The sequence below is a fragment of the Vulpes lagopus genome, chromosome 4 (genome assembly GCF_018345385.1).
Source record: "Vulpes lagopus strain Blue_001 chromosome 4, ASM1834538v1, whole genome shotgun sequence".
Lineage (NCBI taxonomy): Eukaryota > Metazoa > Chordata > Mammalia > Carnivora > Canidae > Vulpes > Vulpes lagopus.
Window position 1 is genome coordinate 44,405,326 of NC_054827.1, and position 20,564 is coordinate 44,425,889.

The 20,564-nt window shown below is 56.1% G+C and overlaps 1 protein-coding gene across 4 annotated transcripts; it reads right to left on the reverse strand.

The window, feature by feature from the left end:
• Positions 1 to 29: 29 nt before the first annotated feature.
• NOS3 (nitric oxide synthase 3) lies at positions 30 to 18,041 on the reverse strand. Of its 4 annotated transcripts, none has more exons than XM_041752084.1 (26): positions 17,820 to 18,041; positions 16,464 to 16,566; positions 16,005 to 16,153; positions 15,628 to 15,790; positions 14,258 to 14,349; positions 14,028 to 14,169; positions 13,689 to 13,828; positions 13,415 to 13,589; positions 12,877 to 12,978; positions 12,145 to 12,339; positions 11,952 to 12,025; positions 11,618 to 11,762; positions 11,260 to 11,364; positions 8,262 to 8,329; positions 7,747 to 7,863; positions 7,465 to 7,639; positions 5,258 to 5,390; positions 5,067 to 5,145; positions 4,758 to 4,945; positions 4,036 to 4,208; positions 3,449 to 3,659; positions 3,274 to 3,361; positions 2,130 to 2,251; positions 1,246 to 1,394; positions 689 to 883; positions 30 to 604 (listed from the first exon to the last, which is right to left on the reverse strand). In XM_041752084.1, the coding sequence occupies exons 1-26, from the start codon at positions 17,987 to 17,989 to the stop codon at positions 443 to 445; spliced, it is 3,615 nt and encodes a 1,204-aa protein (XP_041608018.1). In that variant the 5' UTR covers positions 17,990 to 18,041; the 3' UTR covers positions 30 to 442. The 4 variants fall into 4 exon arrangements, with proteins under 4 accessions (XP_041608018.1, XP_041608016.1, XP_041608017.1 ...); XM_041752082.1 differs by having other exon boundaries at positions 4,036 to 4,232; XM_041752083.1 differs by having other exon boundaries at positions 16,464 to 16,569.
• Positions 18,042 to 20,564: the final 2,523 nt, after the last annotated feature.

Sequence of the window (20,564 nt, forward strand, 5' to 3'; positions counted from 1 at the left end):
CATCATCTGCACGAATTAAAAGACAAAGCTTGTTGTTCTGTAGTTTTAATCGATGGGGCTGGGTTAGGCATCTTAGTAGCTCTCATAACATCTGGTCCAGTCTCTTATGGTGAATCTTCAATAATAAATACTTGAACGATTTAGAGATTAGGTTTCGAGATAAGACACTGCTGAGAGGTAAAGAGAATCTAAAATTCACCTAAGGAACACAAAAGGGGTGACAGTAGGCCCTGGAATACCACTGCTCCAGGGGGCGTTGGGACCTGGGGCGAGGACGGACATTTCACTCATTCCCGGGAAGAAGGCGACTTAGGGCAGACTCGACAGAGACGGGAAGGCACCTCGGGAGGGGACAAGTGGCTGGTAACGCCCCCAGGAGAGGGGCAGAGCCAGAGTGGACTGACGGCCCCTCTCTTGGAACTGGGATGGAAAACGAGCGCTCTCAGGGGCCGGCGGTGTCTGGGCCGGGCGGGTCGAACGCCCAGGGCACCGCGCCCCGCAGATGCCGCTCCTGCAAGGAGAAGCTCTGGGTGCGTATGCGGCTCGTCACCTCCTGGGTGCGCAGTGTGAGCCCGAAAATGTCCTCGTGATAGCGTTGCTGATCCTGCGGGGAGAGAGTGCGGCGGATCAGAGCGGGCGGGCCCCGCAGGGAGTGGGCCCCGCCCCCGCACGGCCCCGCCCCTCGCACCCGCAGCACGCCGATGACGTCGCCGGCCTCGTCCAGCTCCATGTCGCCCTCCGTCGCTAGGATTCGCTGCACCGTCTGCAGGACGCTGGTTGCCATGGTGACGTCGCCGCACACAAACATGTGGCCCCGCTCGAGGCACAGCACGCGGTGCACCTCAGCAGCCAGCTCCGTCCGCAGGATGTCCTGCACGTACGTCTGAGGGAAGCCGGGGTTAGGGGCGTGCCCTAGGCGTTGGCGGGGGCGGGGGGCTCCTGAGGGGAGAGTCCGGCCCTGGGTGCGAACAGTTTTCCCGCTGGGCGGCGCCCCCAGTGCTCGGTGTTGGGGTGGGGAGAGGAGGAGCCAGACGCGGGGCGGGGCTAGGGTGAAGGTGAGGGAGACCGCGCCCCGACGCGGGAGGGGCTGCCTGGGTGCCGCGGGGTGGGACCTGAGGGGCGGGGCGGGGGTGCGCCCTGCACCGGGCTGGACGGGACGTCGGCCTACGCGGCCCTCTGGAGCGCCCCGCGGCCCTTCCCGGGAGCCGGGTTTCAGGTTACTCCCGCGCCCTCAGGGTGTCTCACCTTAGGGCTGTCGGGCTCCCGGGAGAAGGCGGTGAGGACGCGCCCAAAAACTCCGCGCTGCTGGGCATCCTGCACCTCGTCGCGGTAAAGGTGGTCGAGCTGGGAGCATCGGCAGCCGAACACCAGAGTCATGGGGGCGGGCTGCAGCCCTGCAAGCAGCGCTGCGGCTTGGAAGAGCCCCCTTCCCGGGCCGCAGCCATAGCCACATCTCCCTCTGGCTAACCTCGCCCTGGCTGGCCGCCCATGACTCTAGCCTCCAGGAGAGTGCACGATGCTCTCCCAGAGACCTTGCCTGACCCCGATTTACAGAGAAGACGCTCATAGAAAAGCAGCTTGCAAGAGGTGGTGGCTCCTCGGGTGGAATGACCAGTGGTGACTTGCTCGAGAAACGTGGGGCTTCTGACTTAGAATTCCAGGCCCTTGGCACCGTCTAACAGGGAAGTTCCAGGACTCCCAGCAAGCCCGGTCCCTGCTTTAACCCCATAGTCTTCCACACCCTCAGCTTCCACACTATCTGCCTTCCTTCAGTCACAGCCCTTCTTTTGACTTACCAGCTGCCTTGCACACTCCATGTCCAACCCCAACGTCCTGTAGCTTCCTTGGGCACTGGTCCCTGGGCATATCTGTCTTAGCCCCATCCTCTCCAGACTTCCAGTTCCCCTTGACCCCCTCCCTTATCCTTAATCCAGTCCAACAGCTACTTTGGATCTGGCCCCAGGAAGCCAAACCAAAGGGGCCCTGCCTTTCAGTTGGTCTAATAAGCTTCTTTTCACCTCTGTGGACCTCTTTCCTGCCTGCTTTCTGTCTTCCAGCCCCATTCCATTTCCCGTAGATTGTGTGACTCCCCCCTGCCTTCCAGTCATTCCCTTGGTCCCCAGTCTCACCTTTGCTGTCAATGTCGTGCAGCCGCTCCTGCCAGAAACCCCGAAAGGGGGCAATACCCGTACCAGGACCCACTAGGATGCAAGGCAGACTGGGATCAGGTGGCAGCCGGAAGGAGGGAGCCCTGGTGGAGAAATGCTCAGTCAGGGCGCTGTGCTTTCCCAGCTCTCACGTTCTTACCAAGTTTGACTGAGGGGTGGGGGGAGAACTCAACTACTGCTGGTCAGTGGGCTGTCAGGTGTTCACCATACAGTCTAGCTCAGAGTGGGCATGGTGTGTTTATTAAAAGAACTCTACTTGCAGGCAGAAACTCTGTGGACCTGTGTTTCTGGAGGTTGGGTCAAAAGAAATACAACTTGATTTGAAGTAAAGAATGTTCTATCTCAGTTGAGGGGATTTATAAAATACAGGAAGGGGAAGGACAGCTTTTGGTCCGTAATGAGTTTATTGAATGTTTATTTTAAATACTAGCCTTAATATTGGGTATTTGGTTTGTATTCAGTAGATTGGTACAGTTTGTGATTTGCCTCCCAGATGGGTTTGGGTTACTGGACCTAACTGGTGCCCATCCTAGGAACTCTTTGAAGTCCACCCTGAGGCTTTGAGTCCTGGCTGCTGGATGGGGACAGGCTTCTGAACACAGCATGAGGGAAGGGTATCCTATGATCTTTTACCTTGTTTGAGTCCTCAGTGATACTATGGTAACCTAACTAGTTCTCCCTGAACTAAGTGGGGACTTGTCCTTGGGCAGGGCACAGTTCCCAAGTGCCGTGCCTCTGAGTATCAGACTGACTCCAAGGCTGTAGCGAGGCACACAGTATACCTAAAAGCAGCAGGGCCTGCTGGTCCAATCCTAGCCCTGTCTCTGGGAGGGGAAGCTTGGGACAGGACCCGACGTCCAATTAATGAAATGCCCAAAGCTTAGTCAAAGTTCTAAAGTAGCTTAACCAGATACGCCATTCTTGATACATGTTAAGTGCCCACCCCCCGCCCCGCTCACACCCCTCACCAAAGCTTTCACCCTCACCCTGTGTAGCCACCTGCCTATTCTTCCATCTGTCCCTGGTCATCCGTGTGGCACTTTGCCCACCCCTGCTTGGACACACACTCTCTATGCCACCTCCATCCCCTGAAGTACTCACTTACCCCCTGATGAAGCAGGGTACAGGATCTCCGGCCTTAAGTTGGCTTAGCCATGTGGAGCAGACTCCATAATGAAGGGGGCCCAGTCCATCTTGGGGGTTGGGGACAAGAGGGTGCCAGTGAGGGGCCTGAACCAGGGTCACTGTGTGGCCCTGACCCTTGCCCTCCATGACCTCACCCTGTGTCCTGTATGCCAGCACAGCTACTGTGAGGTGGATCTCTCCTGGGTGGGCACTGGGTGCTGAGCTGACCGAGTAGTACCGGGGCTGGAGCAGGGGCAGCTGGGTGAGGAGCAGGGGGGCGGGCAGTGCCACCGATGGGAACTGTTCCAGTACCTCCAGCAGTGTGGGGCAGCGGAACCACTTCCATTCCTCATAGCGCCGGGGGTCCTGGCGGAAGCAGGGTGCAATGGGCTTGGAACCTCCCAACCCTGCCTGCTGACCTTCCTCCTGAGCCGAGCCTCCTAGGGCTTCTCCCTCTTCAGACATGAATTAGTGACTCCAGAGCTGGGTCTTAAACCCCAGGATGTGCTAGCCAGAGAAACCCCCCCTGACCTCCCCCCCAAGCCCCACTCATCTTACCTCGAGCTCCTGCTGCCTGCTGTGGCTGCCGTGCACCTGGCTGAGGCTCTCGAGCCCCCACTGCCCACTGGGGCTGCTCTGAACTTAGCTGAGGCTCTCAAGCCCTCACTGCCCCTGGGGCTGCCCTGTACCTGTCTGAGGTTCTTTAGCTCCTGCTGCCCACTAGGACGGACGGCCCCCGCACCTGGCTGAGGCTCTCAAGCTCCTGCTGTTCACTGGACTCTTCAGCCAGGGTGCTGAGCAGTCGAAGGAGTTGAGGGCTGGGCGGGGAAGTGATGTCCAGGAAGAAGGTGAGAGCCTGGCGCAGTGTGCATGGGGGCAGGCGAGGGTCCCGAACCCAGCTGGGGGGTGGGCCACCTGGTGATGGTGTACAGGGGAGATCTGAGGAAGGGGCCAGAGGGAACTGCATTGTCTGAGGTGGTTATTGCTTGGGGGATGGATACATCAGGACTGACCACACTTTGTGTTTTATTGGAGACCTTGCCCTTAAACAGTGGTGGTGGATGTGTTGTGTGTGTTTGGGGGCTTCTGGCTGGTTTGGGTTGGTCTGGGCTCTGCTTCTCCCCCACCCAACTTTTTTTAACCCCAGGCACTGGTGGGGCAGGAGGTAGACCAGATGCAAGCTATAGAGCAGGCTAGGCTGTCAGGAGGAGACTTTGGGAGGAGCCCAGAAGGAGGGGGCAGCCTTTTAGGGAATGGGGGTAGGTACTGAGGAAGGAGCCACACTCTGTGGACCATCCAGCAACAAGGTCAGCTCGAAGGGAGGGAGCACAGCTGGCTCTGAGCACAGGCATTACGACTGTGAGTGGAGGTGGCAGCCCTCTTACCAGGTCCTCAACTCAGGGGGCCCCTGAGGCCAGGGGGAATGGAGTAGGCTGTCATTAGTGCCCCAGACCTCCGCCTTACCAGGGCTGCCCTTCTCCAGCTGCTCCACTGCCACTGGCTCTCCTGGTGGCGGTGGATCCTCCACCCGGCTCAGCAGCGCCTCCACAAGGCCAGGCCGGTTGGGCGGGCAGATGCCAATGTGGTCCCCTGGCTGGTACTGCAGCGCCTCCTGGCTTCCAGTGTCCAGGCGCACCAGGATCGTGGCCCGGCTGGGGGTGAGAAGTTGGGGCAGTTAGAAGAGGGTAAGGAGGGTGTGGGAAGGAGGGTGCTGAAACAGGGGGAAGGAGAGGCCAGGACAGATGTGTGTTGTGGGGGAGGGGTCCTCCTCACGTGGACTTGCTGCTTTGCAGGTTTTCCACCGCGAGGACAGTAGCCTGGACCATCTTCCTCCTGTGCACATGGATCAGTCCTGTGGGGGAGACTGAGACTGAGCCAGGAACCTGGCCCGGCTCCTGACAGTTAGCCCTGGGACTCTGGGAGCCCAGAGGGCCAGCTGGGTCAGGGGGAGGCCAGAGCCTCACCTGGCAGCAGCTGGAGGCCCTCAGCCTGGGCGCTCAGCCGGTACCTCTGGCGCTTCCAGGTCCGTTTGGGGCTGAATATGTCCCGGGCGGCAGCCTTGGCATCCTCTCCCACGCAGAAGGTCTCACAGGAGGCCTGAGGGGCAAGGTAGTGAGGGCCCATTGGCGAGGGCTGGAGCAGTGAAGAGCCCAAGGAGGTTGAGGCAGGAGGTTGATCTGGGCTGTGGGGTCCCCAGTTGCCACCTTCCATTCCTGGGACTGTGGGAGCTCAGGGGCCTGGGAGTGGGAGGCACCCTTCTAAGGCTGAGCCTGTGGTCTCAGCAGCCCTCGTGGCTGAGGCAGATGGTGCCTGTTCTTCAGCCCATTTTGTGGCTTGGCCACTGCACTAGCTATCACTTTGTGCATATTGACTTGTGTCACACCCCCTGGTTCCTTAATCTGGTGAGTGTTGCTTTTTGAGGGGGCACAGTGCCAGGCACACAGTAGCACTCAGTGAATGCGGCTATGTGTTCAGAGCTGCATTCAAATTCTGACTCCTGTACTTACCCATGTGCCTCATTTACCCATCTTTCTGCCTCATTGGGTTCCAGTGAGGATGAAATGAGATGCTTTATGTAAAACCCTACAATGCTGATTCAGGAGGCTGTGGGAGGGGTTTCTGGCTGCTGTCTTTCCTGCATGGCTCACTTGGGCTAGAGGGCCCCCTGGGGCAGGACCCCTGGGAGAGTGAGGATCTGTTTCTGCTCCTATAGGAGTCCTGCAACCTGCTTGTCCATCCCGGGCTTGAATTCCAGGGCTCATCCAGGATTGGTTGCTCCCTCTTCTCCCAAGCGATATCACCAGTCCTGTTAATCTTTTTTGTGTGTGTGTAAGTAAAGTCTTATATCTCTTCCTTCCTTCCTTGGCCCCCTCCCTTCCTTCCTACCCCTACTGCTACCACCCCAGTTAGTTCAGCGTCTTCCTGCTTCTAGTTGGATGCTCCTCTCATTGACCCTGTGTCTTTAAAGCAGTATCTCAAAAACTTCACATTGTGCCCCTTTCTTTTCCTGTCCCACTCCTAACTTCCAGTCACTTCCTTTCATCTTGGATTCTTTTGTTGTGTTTCCCATTCCCCTTCTCCTCCCAGCCTGAGCCTATCTATTTGTCCAGCTTGACTTTCTCCACCCCAGCAAATCCTCCACCTGTGCCAGCACCCGTCCAGCCCCCCTCCCTGCATGTCCTTCTCCTTCTCCATCAGTCCAGACCTGCTAATAAGCTCAAGCCTGGGACCCCTGGATGAACCAGCACTGCCCTGAAAGAACGTCAGGACTGGAAGAGGCATGATCCCTGCTCACCTCCAGGCATAATCCCCAGGCCAGGCAGAGCTGCCTCTGGAGGAAGCCCAGGCTGAGAGTCACAGCCCTGGGACCCAACCCTCCTTGCATTTCCCTGAGCCAGTACACCATCTGTCCAGGCGTCACCCTGCGCCTATGTGACTACTGACTTCCTGTAGGTTCTGTGCTGGCTTCAGCTGCAGCCCTCACCTCTGTCCAGCTTTCTTTCTTTCTTTTCTTTCTTTCTTTCTTTCTTTCTTTCTTTCTTTCTTTCTTTCTTTCTTTCTTTCTTTCTTTCTTTTTTAAAGACTTTATTTACTTATAGAGACACACAGAGAGAGAGAGAGAGAGAGGCAGAGACACAGGCAGAGACAGAAGCAGGCACCATGCAGAGAGCCTGATGTGGGACTCGATCCAGGGTCTCCAGGATCACATCCTGGGCTGCAGACGGCGCTAACCGGGGCTAACCTGCGCCACCAGGGCTGCCCATCTGTCCAGCTTTCTCTTGGGCCTACCCACCCTGCTCCATACTGCCTGCCCTGCATGCTCTCTCCCTCTATGCGTCCACTCTGGTGCCCTGTCTGTGTCTGACCAAACCTCTGCGGGCTGGGGCCCTGTTTGCTCTCTTCTGCCTGGGCCAGTCCCCTCCCATGTTGTTAGGGCTGTATTATCCACTGCTCAGGACTGAGCCATGAGGGCTGGCTGCACAGTGGCGAAATGAGGACAGATTTTTGGAAGGAACAGGAAGGGACCAGAGAACCAAACAGAATGAGGACAGCAAGACCTCCAGCCTCATTATTGCGCGTCTCAAGGGGGAGGGATGCAGTCAGGAGGGAGCTAGAATTGGGGTGGGAGGGGAAGCCTGGGTCACATGTTGGAACAGGCCTAGGGGCTCACCTGGAAGGCGGCCTGGGCCCAGCCTCGGAAGGCCTCCTCCTGGCCACACAGCTCATCTCCTTGGCCCAGCTGCAGCAGCCGCTCCCCACCCAGCTCTTCCAGCCGTGTGTCCACCGCACGAGCAAAGGCACAAAAGTGGGGGTATGCCCGGGAGCCCAGCCCGAACACACAGAACCTGGGGTTCAGGGAGCTGTCACTAGAACCCCAACCTATCCCAGCCCCACGGATGCCCAGGCAGCTTGCCCTCGCTCCCTTGCCTCCCTTCACTGCAGATCCCCACACCTGAGGGTACCCAGTGCCCCAGCACTGTCTGTGTTACTGGACTGCTTTCTCTTCCGCCTCCAGGAGGACACCAGTGGGTCTGAGCAGGAGACACTGTTGAAGCGGATTTTGTAACTCCTGGCAAGAGAAGACAAAGACAGGGCTGTTTCAGAGAACTGTGGTCATGACGCAAGCCCAGCCACAGCCTGGGGACAGTTTCGGTGTCTCCACATCTGGGATAGGAAAGACTCTGCCCTTGAGCTTAGCTTTGTCTCCCAGAGATCTCTGTGCCTTCAGGCCCTGCCTTGCCTCCCCTCCCGTCTCGAAAGGGGACCTCAGGACCAGCCAGCCCTCAGAGTCCTGGGGACTGCGAGTGGCCAGGTCCCAAGGAAGGAGGGCATCCCAAGCTGTGATGGGGGTCCATCCGGCTTGTTGGAGATGTGCAGGGACAACATTTCAGCCCTCCATTCCGCAGTGTCTCCAAACACCTCACTGTCTTCCCTCTCACCTCCCCCCAGGCTCCCACCACCACTCACTTGTGCTGTTCTGGCCGAGGGGAGCTGTTGTAGGGACCCGACATCTCCATCAGGGCCGCCGCAAAACTCTAGAGGGGAGGTGTTGGTATCTTGGTTAGTTTTGTTTTAGTTCTTTTTTTTTTTTTTTTAAGATTTTATTATTTATTCATGAGAGACACACAGAGAGAGAGGCAGAGACAGAAGTAGGCTCCCCACAAGGAGCCCGATGTGGGATGCAATCCTGGATCCTAGGATCATGCCCTGAGCCGAAGGCAGACACTCAACCGCTGAGCCACCTGGGTGTCCCAGTTTTGTTTTATTTCAAACCACACAAATTTAAAACTGTGCTGGGCTGATCGTTATTTTTTGTAAGTTCTAATTTTGATTTGTTTTGAAAAATTTAAAACTGATATTGGCTTTTCAAAAACATTGCAGAACCATAAAGTAATAAAAGTGAAAATCTACCCTTACCTCCCCTCCAGTCCTAGCCCCCAAGGCATGTGCCCTATTGACAGGAGTTTAACCTCGTAGCTCTGTTTTGTTGTAGTTGCATATGTATCTGTATTTATAGTTTTGTTTTGTTTTTTAGTTTTTTCAAAAAGTAAAAAGGGAGCCACATACACATACTTACCCACCACACCTGCTTTTTCTCCACAGCCTATCATGGACCTCCTTCCAGGTCAACACACCAAGACTGACCTCATTCTTTGAGGGACTGTATAGTGTTCCCACATTTGCATGGACCACAGGCAGGAGACTTCCGTCTGACTCAGGACATCTGGGCTATCTGTGACCAATGCCCAAATGCTTGTATCTATACACACCCACCTCCTCTTTTGTGTTTTTATAGGGTAGTCTTTCCAAGGGGAGTTGCTGAGTCAGGATTTAAAGGCTGAATAAGGTGGGTGGTCAGACCGGCCTGCAATGCAGCAATCCCTGCAGTGCAGCAACCGGTAGAGGAGCTTTCTTTGCTTACTCCTTCCAACACTGGATGTGGCCAGTCCTTAATGCTTCAGCCAACTTGATGGAGGTGGAAAACAGTCCTCAGTCTCCCTACATTGCCTCCATTGCTAGTAGCACCAGCATCTTCTAGGAGGCTGAGCTGCATCATGTGCTGGCATGAAAATAGCTAAGAGCTCCGTGTAACACCTTCGCATAGCAAAACCCCAAACGCAGCAAGCCTGGAACACCTCAGTGTTAGCTGTAGGTGCATTTGGGTGGTGGGTCTTTAGGTTCACCATTAGTGTGTACTAAATTTTATTTTTTGAACCTTTCATTGAAGCATAATACATTCAGAAAAGCCCGCGTATCATAAACATAGTTTTTTCTAGATTTTCACCAGCTGAGCATGCTTGTGCCATCAGCATCCTCTCAGGAAACATCGCTAGAATCCTAGAATTCACCTTTGGACCCCTCCCAGTTACCACCCCCCACCTTCCCACCCCCAGTGATGGCGACTACTTTCCTGATTCAAACACCACAGATTCCTTTTGCCTATTTCTGAGCTTAATACAAAGTGACAAAGTGATCCCTACGGTCCAATGCTGTTGTTGGGCTTCTTTTCCTCTGTGTTATGTTTTCAGATTCATCTATGTCCTGTGATTGTGATCCTTTCAGCCTCATCACTGTATAGAATTTGAATAGACCACAATGTATTTATCCAGTTGGCTGTGGGTAGTCCTTGCAATTGTTTCCAGTCTGGGGCTATTATGGCCAATGCTGCTGTAAACATTCTTGTTCATGGTCTTTAGCGAATACCCCATTTCTGTGGGTCAACATTTCTAGGTTTGCTCTAGTGTCAAAAACAGAGGTGAAATTTACAGACGTTGAAATGCACAGAACTTAGAGGTGCAGTTCAATCCTTTTGGCTGTTGGGCAGTTTTTTTTTTTTTAAGTTAAACATACATCTACCCGATGACCCAGCAGTTCTACTCCCAGGTATTTATTTAAGAGAAATGAAAACATGAGCCCACAAAAGCCTTGCCCAAGAATGTTCATAACAGCTTTATTCAAAATAGCCAAACCCTGGAAACAGCCCAAGCACTCGTCAGCAGGAGAACAGAGAAACACACGGTGCGTTCACAAGGTGAACGCTGCTCGGCAGTAGAAAGGAGTTAGGTACTGAATCACTACTCACAGTGAGATGAGCCTCAGAAGCGGGCTGAGGCCTTACCTCTCTATGATACCCTGGTGCACGCAAAACTAACCTGGCTGACAGAAGTCAGAAGGCTGGTGGCCTTACATAGGGATGGACAGGGAAGGGGCTGGCTGGGGGCACAAGGGGACTATGTAGGTGGTGGGTCACGGGGGTGTAAATACCACTTTTACACCAAAAAGTACGTGGCTCTATTATTCTTTACAAAGCAGATCAGAATGAGGGCTGACATGGCAGCATGGCAGGGGGGCAGCTGGCATCAGAATTCTGCTTTGGGATCCTGGAGGAGGTACCTAGTGCTCAGGAGGCACTTATCACCTAGAAGCTGAAACAGCCAAGGACACTAGGAATGAATATAGCCAGGGCAGCCAGGGACAGAGAAGCTGGAAAGACCGTGGCTAGTAATAAAGGGCTCAGTGGTGGTGCTCTCGTTTGTGTCTTTAAAGATTTGTGCAGAAAGTGAAGTTGCCTAATCTCTGTTGACATCTGAGAGGTGCTCTTTCTTTTCTTAAGGAACGAAGGAAAGAAAGTCAAAATTGAGTAGTAAGTGGAGTGTTGCTGTTTTTCTAACCTGTCAGTGCTTGAGAGCAGTCTGACCTCGTGGGCCAACCAACAAGTGCCTTCCACATATTAAACACTTGCACGGGTAATAGAAATGATCTGGGGACACGCTGAAGCAGGTGTGTGTGTTGGGGCACTGGAGTATGGCTTGTGCAGGCTCTTGGGTTCCAGTGGATTGTCCACACTCGCATTTTGGGGGACTCTCAAGTCTCCACTCGCCATTGCGGGGATGGGGTCCCTGCCCAGCCACCCCATTTTGAGTCTCCCCTCATTTCCAGGGGCTTCTTTCCTACTAGGTCTCACCTCTCCATTCTCTGGGGGATCACCATTCCCAAATGTGCTGGTCACCACCAACACCAGCGTCTCATGCTCAAGGGACACCACGTCATACTCATCCATGCACAGGACCTGTGGATGAGGAGAAGACTGATGTCCCAGGGACTTGGCCCCTACTGCTCTAGCACATCTACTCAGTCCTGCCTGGCAGGGCACAACTCGGACCCTGACTCAGGCCCAGAATCAATCCCTGAATCCATTTGGATGCTGGGCTTCCTTCTGGGCTCTGACTTGTGACCCTCTTCTGTCCTCCAGGGCACCTCTGAAGATACAGATGGGCCCTCTCCCCCTTCCCAGGTCCCCAGCCCTCTGGACTTAGCCCTACCCGGGGGTCGAAAGCCTTCCGGAAGAGTCTCCCCAGCTGCTGTGCATAGCTCTGGGCCCGGCCAGTCTCGGAGCCATAGAGGATTGTCGCCTTCACTCGCTTTGCCATCACAGTGCCCATGAGTGAGGCAGAGATCTTCACCGCACTGCAGGCAAGGGCAAGGTGAGGGGTGGTCCCAGGCATACAGAGCCACAGCCTCCCCAGGTGCATGGTCCAAGTAAGGTCTTGGGGCACAGAGTGGTGGGTGTGGGTGTGGGGTGGGCCTTCCTGTTGTTAGAACTGTTCCCCTATGTGTGGGCAGCAACCTTAGGGGCAGCACTTCTAGGACACCTACTTGGCCACTTCCTTAAAGGTTTTCTTCCTGGTGACGCCGGCACCCTTGGATGCACTCCCCTTCCACGGGTCTGTCTGCAGGGCAGTGATGGGGGAGTGGAGGAGGAAGAGATAAGTCAAACAACAGTTTGGAGGCCCCTGGGTGCTGCTTAGTTAGAGCTGGCCACGGTGGGCAAGAGCCAGCGGGTAGGCACCTGATAGCGGAAGGCCGGGGACAGGACATAGTTGACCATCTCCTGATGGAAAACAGGGGTGAGGCTGCCAGAGATGGGGGGCACGATCCAGGCCCAGTCAGCAGGGCAACCCCCCCTGGCCTTCTGCTCGTTCTCCAGGTGCTTCATGAAGGAGGCTGTGGCAGCATGGTGGTCCACGATGGTCACTTTGGCCAGCTGGGATTGGGGAGGCAGGGGCTTAGACAGCCTACAGACTCACATTGCTATTACCCTAATCACCACTGTGCCCTGGGTCTCCCCAAACCGAACACACGCTGTATTCCCCACAGTGCTGTCACCACTGGCTGCAGCATGCATGGTGTGCCCAAAGTTTAGCAGTAGCAACTCCGGGCTCCTGAACCAAAACATCCTAAACTCCAGCCAAGTTCTCAGCAGGCACTAGTTTTCTCAAATGAAAATGCCCAGAAGGCCTTCAGCCCTGGTGTTTATGTTTCTAGAATCCAGCGGGTCCCACAGACTGCAATACCCACTATACCCTGGGGGCCTGCATTCCCAAGCATGCCTTCATCAGCAGGGCTCCCAACACACTGCACCCCCATATTGCAGCACTTGGAATAGTACGTGCTGTGTCCCCAGAACTGCAGGCCCAGTGTGCCCCACAGACCACGATACTACTGCCAGCTGTCTCCAACTCCCGCCCCCATTTCTAAGTGCTCTGGTCCCTTCCTTCCTGGCCAGCCTGGGCCTATGTACCTGGTAACTGTGCAGCACAGCCAAGTTGATTTCCACTGCTGCCTTGTCTTTCCACAGGGATGAGGTGGTCCTGGTATCCAAGTCCATGCAGACAGCCACATCCTGGGAGCAGGGGTACATGGCATTGTAGGGACAAGGTTGCGGGGGAGTGGATGGAGAGCAGCTTTGTCTGAAACTCATGAGTAGAAGGAGTGAGGGTGGGTAGGTGGACACGGCGAGGCCTGACTGCTTAGTTTGGAGCTGGTTCAGGTTCTCGGCTGCAAAGGCGCCCCTGAGCCAGTTACTTCTCTGCCCTGGATCTTAACTTCCCATCTCTAAAATGACATTGTTTTTGCAACATCTGCCTTGAGGATCTGATGAAAGCCTTAGAACTATAGATCCCAGAAGAAATAACTGCACATACACTTATTTGCCCCAAATTTGCATTTAGGAGGAGCCCTCCAAATTTCTAGGAGGTTGCTGAGTGTGGGGACCTATTTGTGATTCAAAGACTCCAGCCTGGAGGGACGCATCTCCTTCCCTACCCACTGGTCCTCACCTCCAGGATGTTGTATCGATGAGGGTCACACAGGTTCCGCGTGCCAATCTCAGTGCTCATGTACCAGCCGCTGAAGGGGGCCGCAGGGAACTCCAGCCCCCCAATTTCCAGCAGCATGTTGCTCACCGCTGGGAGGGCATACCAGCGCAGGCCCAGGGCCGCAAACCACTCCAGCCTGGGGGTGGCCGGGCGTGGGATCAGGCTGCCTGTGGAGCCTGCCTGGCCACCCCTAGGCAGCCCCTCCTCCACCTGACCCAATCCCTCTCATGCTCACGTGGGGTGCTCCAGGGGCACCTCGAGAACCAGCTCGGGGGGCAGAGCAAAGAGTTCTGGGGGCTCATCTGGGGCCTGGAGCAGTAGGGGCAGCACATCAAAGCGGCCGTTTCCTGGAGTCCAGCCGTGCTGGATGCAGAGCTGTGGGGAGCAGGGCCAGAGGTGGGTCTGAGGGGCCCAACCTCCTGTCCTCCTCAGGGACTCCCTTCATTGGCCTCTCCCTCCTTCATCTCAGAGTCCCCCCTCCCTGTTTGACCAACCACTCTTTGACTGGACCCTCATGCCACATCCCAGAGCCCTCATTGGCTAGGCTCCACCGTCCCTGCCCCTCTGTGCCCACCTCAGTGATCTCCACGTTGGCTGGGTCCCCCCGCACTGAGCCATCCTGCTGTCTGTAGCCCGCATAGCGCACCAGCTGGCTGTTCCAAATTCGGAAGTCTCCGCGGCCTGAGGCACGCTGGGGGAACACTGTGATGGCCGAGCTGACATGGGGACGACAGCTGTCAGAGCCCCGCCTTCACTGCCACCTAGGGAAGGGGTGCCATCTGGCACAGTGTAGGGGGCACTCACCGGAGGTTGCCCCGGTTGGTGGCATACTTGATGTGGTTGCAGATGTAGGTGAACATCTCCTGGGCAGAACTGCAATCCCGGGCATCAAACACCTGAGCCAGCCAAGGCAGGGGGATGGGGTGAGGGGAGACACAGAGATCTTGAGTATCAGCTCTAGGAGAAGGTAAGGAGGCAAGGGAGGATGTAGCCACCTTGTCTGCACCCTCCAAAGGCTGCCAGTGTCACTCATCATGGTTCTTTTTCCTTCAGGGAGCCTACCTGACCATCAGCACCCACACTGCTTCCTGCCCTGCACCACACACACCTGGTCTGTCCCTTATCTCCTTGCTGGGACATCTCCCCATCCCTGCAGGAGCGGACTCAATACCTGATACAGAGGAGGGACCCAGTCACTGCCAAACTGATGATTGGGGAAAGGCACCGAGTGACTGGAAGGCTACCTAGGGGTGTGGGTGGTGAGCTCCCCATTACCCACGGTGCTCAAGCAAAAGCAGGTGACCCCAGCCAGTCATCAAACTCTCCTTGAGCACACTGGTGTTGGGAAGGTGTTGGCTGCATTAGGTGGCTGTCCAGGGAGTCCTGACATTTTCAGACTAGGAAAAGCCATCTTGACTTGGCTGAATGGGGGCACCAGCAGGGAGCTGGGAGGTCCCTTTCCTGCTCATGTTAGTGACAGAAGCAGGGGGTTGGCAGTGGCTGATCTGGGGCCAAGGGAGGAATGTAGCAGTGAGTGGGATCCAATATAGAAGCTCTGATGGGTTCAATGTTGAGCTAGAGCTTTGAACAATTTCAAGGGGATGAAGTGTCAGACAGGATCGTTCTTTTATTGGAGACTTCTTTGGGATTTACTGAGCATGTGGCTTTATTCCAAATTCTTTGGTGGCCAGTTATAGCTAAGGAGGCCAAGGCCATGGATTAAGTTCCCAGTGGGTCAGCTTGCTTCTCTTGCTTCTCTTAGGCTCTTCAGTGGTGGGAATGTGAAGGAGGGTGTGAGGCCAAGGTGCTGGAGGACTGGGCTGGACAAGTGAGGCCCACATGGAAGAAGCAGCCAGGGCCCTTTTCTAGAAGAATGCTTCTGTTGCTCTGACAATACCCCCCCACCCCCACCCCGAACCACTGCCTGGCTGTCCTTTCTGACTCATATGTTTGGGTGTTTCTCTCCACAGTCAGCCAAGGCATTGCTGCGGGGCTTAACAACCAAGGTTGGCTATTGGACTGAGGGCCCCCAGGAGTACCAATCTCTAAGGGAATGGGCAAGGATCTCCCCGCTGCTTAGTACCCCCCAGCGAAGCCTCAGGAGTTACCCTCACTCTCCCTGTCCCTTTTCTGTCCCCCAGTCCCCATCTGGGGTGCTTGCTAGCCAGCCACACCTGCAGCTTCCCCCACTGGATCCGGCCCACGCAGCGGGGAGCGTTTCGCCAGGCCTGCTTGGCCCCGAACACCAGCTCGCTTTCCCGAAGCTGATAGGTGCCTGTGGCTGCTACCTCAGCTTCCACCTCTTGAAGCCTCTGCTCATGGGCCTGGGAGCCACTCCTGTTGTGGAGAGGGGAGCAGAAGAAAGTCAAATCGGAGGGGTGGGGGAGAGGTTCCCTGACTTTGTGTGGGTACTGGGGAGATGCTGGTAGATGCTGGTGTCAGGGCAGCAGATGGGAACCTTCCTAGGGAAGGTAATCATTTCAAGGGCTCGCCAGGACCAGCCCAAGTCAAAGGACAAGGGTGGGCTTTGGGTCTCAAGGCACAGCCTCACCTCTTGATGGAGCTGTAGTACTGGTTGATGAAGTCCCTGGCCTGGCTCAGCAGCTGCTCAGGGGGTGCAGGGTCCTGGGAGGGCCGGCTCTGCAGTTTCCGTGGAAATACCAGAGAGCCCAGACAGCGTCTCGGGGTGCAGGGCCCATCCTGGGTTGGGGTGGAGGACAGAGGCAGAGCGAGCAGGAGCACAAAGGTCAAGACCAGGTCAGGGTGTAGAGGAAGGGTGGGAGGGGGCTCAGAGGGCAGGTGAGTCTGGGCAGGTGTGGGATCAGGGCTGGGGCTGAGACTGGAAATGGTGAAGTTGGGCTGGGTTGTGGCAGGATTTGGGGCAAGGTCTGGAGGTCAGGAGTCACCAGAGTCCCCTGGCTCTTCCCCATTGGCTCTCTACAAGTTCAGGAGGGGCCTGGCCTTAGCCACCCTGACCCTGACACGGGATGGGGAGGGCTCCTGGCCTTACCTGCTGTGACTGGGCACTCAAGGTGTCATAGGTGATGCTCCCCACCTCCCAGTTCTTCACACGAGGGAACTTGGGCCCATCTGGAGGCCGGGTGAGCGGGGGGCTGCTGGAACCCGGGGGAGGGGTTAGCGGGGAGGTGTGCCCCCAGAGACCCCTCCGACAACATGAGTAAGCCCAGTGACTTCTGGCTTGCCTGCCACATGCTTCCTCATATTTCCTCTGTCAGCCCTCACAGCTACCTTAGGAGGTAGACAGTATTTGCACACTCCTGTACAGATGAGGGACTCAAGGCTCAGAAAAGTTAGGAATCCTGCCAGAGGCCTCATGGGCAGAACCAGTCCCTTCAAAACCCAGGCCCCCGCCTGTTTCTTGTGTCTCCAGGCCCTGGGCTGCACAGGGAGCCACACTGAGCTCCTGAGCCTCTGACCTGAGGCTGGGTCCCCATCCCTGCTCGGGGCCCATGTCACCTCTTCTGTACATGGGGTGTCCCAGCCCCCGGAGTTGTGATGAACCCAGCTTTGAGGGGGATGGAGCCCATGGCTGAGCTGAGGGAAGCCGCAGCAGGGATTCCTCAGCCCTGATTTCCCTCCCTGCTTGCTTCCACCCCTCCTGACAGTAACCATCGTGTGAAGGGAAGCCTCGGAGGCCTTATCACTTCCTCCCAGAGGCTGAGGCCTGTGGCGGGGAGGAAGGGAGGGACTCGGGGCCTCGGGGCGCCTGTGCAGAGCCTTCCCTACAGGGCTGCCTCCAGCCCCCACCACCCTGCCTGGCCTGGCAACCCCCACCCCCCTGCAACCCCCTCTCCGCCTCCAGCTGCCCTGTCTCTCTGGCGGCTGAGGATGCCAGGTTAGTTTTGGGGTTGATGGCCACTAGGAGGTTTGCTCTGTCTTTTCAGCCTCTTACACCAAGGGCCTGAGTCTCCTGGACCAGCTCTCTCCCCTTTCTGAGACGATCTTCTCTCTCTCCTGCAACTACCTCTTTAGCCCCTTTTGTGAAACGATCAGCAGGGTTTGTTGAAGGCTTGCAGGAGCTAGAAACTTACAACAACCCCATGGAATGATTAGAGTTATATCCTTATCTTATGTAAATGAAGGCTCAGAGAGGTTAAGCGACTTGCTCAAAGCCAAATAGCTCACGGCAGCAGAGCAGCATTCAGACCCGTAAACCAGCACCCTTACCTCCGGCTTTCACCTGCACCCTGCTGGCCCATCCCAGCCTCTTATCTGAGCCTTCCTGATTGTCCTGTTCTGTCCATACAGGTAGCCCTCTTGTGTGGGCGACCTGGCCCTCCAGCCTGAGGCTCCAGGGCTTGCCACCCTCCCTTAGCCCGCTGTTTCTGGCTGCCAGGGCCCTTACCTGTGGTCTGGTGCTGGTGGGGGTGAGGGTGGGGGCGCCAGGGCCGGTGCCCGGCTGGGCTCTGAAGTCGGGGAGGCAGGGCCCTGCTTGCCACATAGCCCCAGGCCCAGGCCCAGCCCCAGGCCACAAGGGGGCCCGGGCTCCTGGCCCACACTCTTCAAGTTGCCCATGTTCAGCCTCGCCCCAGTTCTGGCACTCTGAGTGAGTGCAGCCCAGGCCTTTTCCTTAGGAAGGGGAGAGGGTGGTGGGAGGGGGTTCTCCAGTGCTGGCCCTTGCCCCGCCCCTGCCCCATACACAATGGGACAGGAACAAGGCAGGCTGGGAGGCTCTAAAGCCTCGGCTCCATGCCCGCCCAGAGGGTGGGGGGCCGGACGCCTGGGTTCCGCTCTGAGGACTAAGACTGATAAGTGGGAAGCCAGGTGTTCTTGGAGGCCTGGAGGGGGAGCACCAGAGCAGGGGTGTGTGTGTGTGGGGGGGGGGTTGGAGGTAGGGGTAGGGATGGAGTTGGCCACGTGGACAATCCGAGTCAGAGAGGTCCTTGTGTGATGTCTGGCCAGAGTGGAGGACTTCCACGGTGCCCTTGCTGGCCTTGCTCTGAGGGGTTGGGTGGGAGGTGAACACTGTGTCAGTGTCAGGGAATGATTCCCAGACTCCTAGTGACCACAGGTACCTCGTGGGTCCCTCCAGGTGCTCTCCTTCACCACTCTGTCGACAGCTAAGTGTTTTTGTACCCCCACCATTGAGTGCTTTGGAACTCTCGGGAATACAGGTCCAGCAAGGATGCAGTGACCCTTTGTCCTTGAGTCTGGCATTAGGGTACCCTTCCCCTCCCAGCCCCAATTTCCTGGAACCCCCGCCCCCCATGACTCAAGTGGGGGGACACAAAAGAGCAGGAAGCTGCCATCCAGGGCCTCCACACCCACCCTGTCATCCAGTGACGCATGCTTCCCTGGGGGTGGTAGGTCTGTAGATAGACCCAGCAGTCAGTGCTGAGCAGGGACTGCCCACTGGGAAGATGTTGGGGCTGTATTAAGAGTGTGGGGATAGGGAAACTACAATTCCCAGAGTGCAGATGGTGCATACCAGCACTCTTCAGGTCCCTCAGGCAGTTGTGCAAGCTGGGGTTTGTAGTTCTAAGCCATCGTGGTGGGGGGGGGGGTGGCAGAGAAAGGCTATGAGCTGGGTATTTGGGTCTACAGGGGTCTGATCCTCATGGATTTGAGACCACAGAGACTAAGAGAAATTGCAAGAAAGAAAGGAAGTTAAGAGACTGGAATAGGCAGAGACTGGGAGAGGCAGACAGGCAGACAAACAAATACGTAGATTTGTGTTGGCTGGACTCCTTTGAACAGCGGTGGAGGATTAGATTGGGGTGCGCCTGGATGGGGGTCAGGCGGCGGATCAGTTGGAAGGAACAGGCTGTGCTGTGAGCTCCTGGGTCATACCAAGAAGGTAGGGTCTGCTAGTTTGGAGGGAGGAGGGCGAGGGGACCCTGTAAACACAAAGAGGCCTGAACTGCTGGACACCTGGAGAGCTTTGCTGCCCCTCTCTCACAAAGGGGCAGCTGGGGGGCAGAAGCACAAGGCCTGTGGTCAATCCAGACCTGCCCCTAGGGCCCCCACAGCCCGAGACTCCACCATGCTCAGCCCCCTTTCCTAGCAAGACAGGAGATGGATCCAGGCCCCTACCTTTCAGACATTTTCACCAGACCACATTTCTGGTGCCCATTCAGCCACCATCTAAATGCACATGACGGAGAAGGACTCCTTTTCCTACATTCCAGGTAATGGAGCAGTGGCTAGCCTTCATCAGATGCTGAAGCCCTTGTGAGTACTTGCTTTCACCATTTACCAAAGCCACTCCCTATGGTCTCCTGACCTTGGGGCCTCCCCTCCCATCTATGCCTTACACTGCTGCCAGAGTCATCTCAAAAGCAGGGCTTACCTCTTGCCTTGGCCCTTCCTGAAACCTTTGACCCAAGGCCAAAGCCCAGCAACACACCAGCCCAGCCCCCAAGTACACTGCTCACACCTTCTGTTTTGGACAAAGGGGCTTCCTCATGGATATCCAGACAATTTTCAGGCCTTGCCTATGTTGTCCCTCCACCTCACCTTTGCCCTCTGACTAAAGAAAATCTTTCTTCCCTTTCCTTCTGGCTTAGCAGGTAACCTGCCCAGGTTTCCCATGGAGAACCTGCAGCAGGAAGTCCAAATGCCTGCCTTCAGAATCTTCCCAGTGTTCAATCCAAGGCCACATGCTTGCCTGGAGGCTTTAGTCACTGAGTCTTGGGAGGTACGTGGGCTTATTGTTTCTGCCCAGCTGGCACTCCTCTGTGGACACTCTTTATGCAGATCCTCTGGTGCCCTGGCAGAGAGCTTCTCAGAGCTCACTGTGGCCTGAGCCTCTTCCTAGCTGATTCTTCTTTTTTCTTCTCTCCTTTCCTAGATATCAGACCTGCATCCTCTTCTTAAGACTTCTGTGCCTCCCCATTATCTTTCACAGACATGACCCCCAGTCAATCTCTTAGGCTTCCAGCTCCTACTTGGTGTGCTTCCTGGAGGACCTTACCAACATACAGGCCTCCTCTCTAGGCCACTCTCTGTTTCCCTGCCACCAGGCCCTGGGAATATCTCTTGCTCTGATTCCTCCCAGGGCTGATTCTTGGGTGACTTGCTCTCTGTCTTCATTTTTTCTCCCAAATGAATGTGTGTGCTCTGGAAGACCCAAATCAGGTTCTTCTCATTT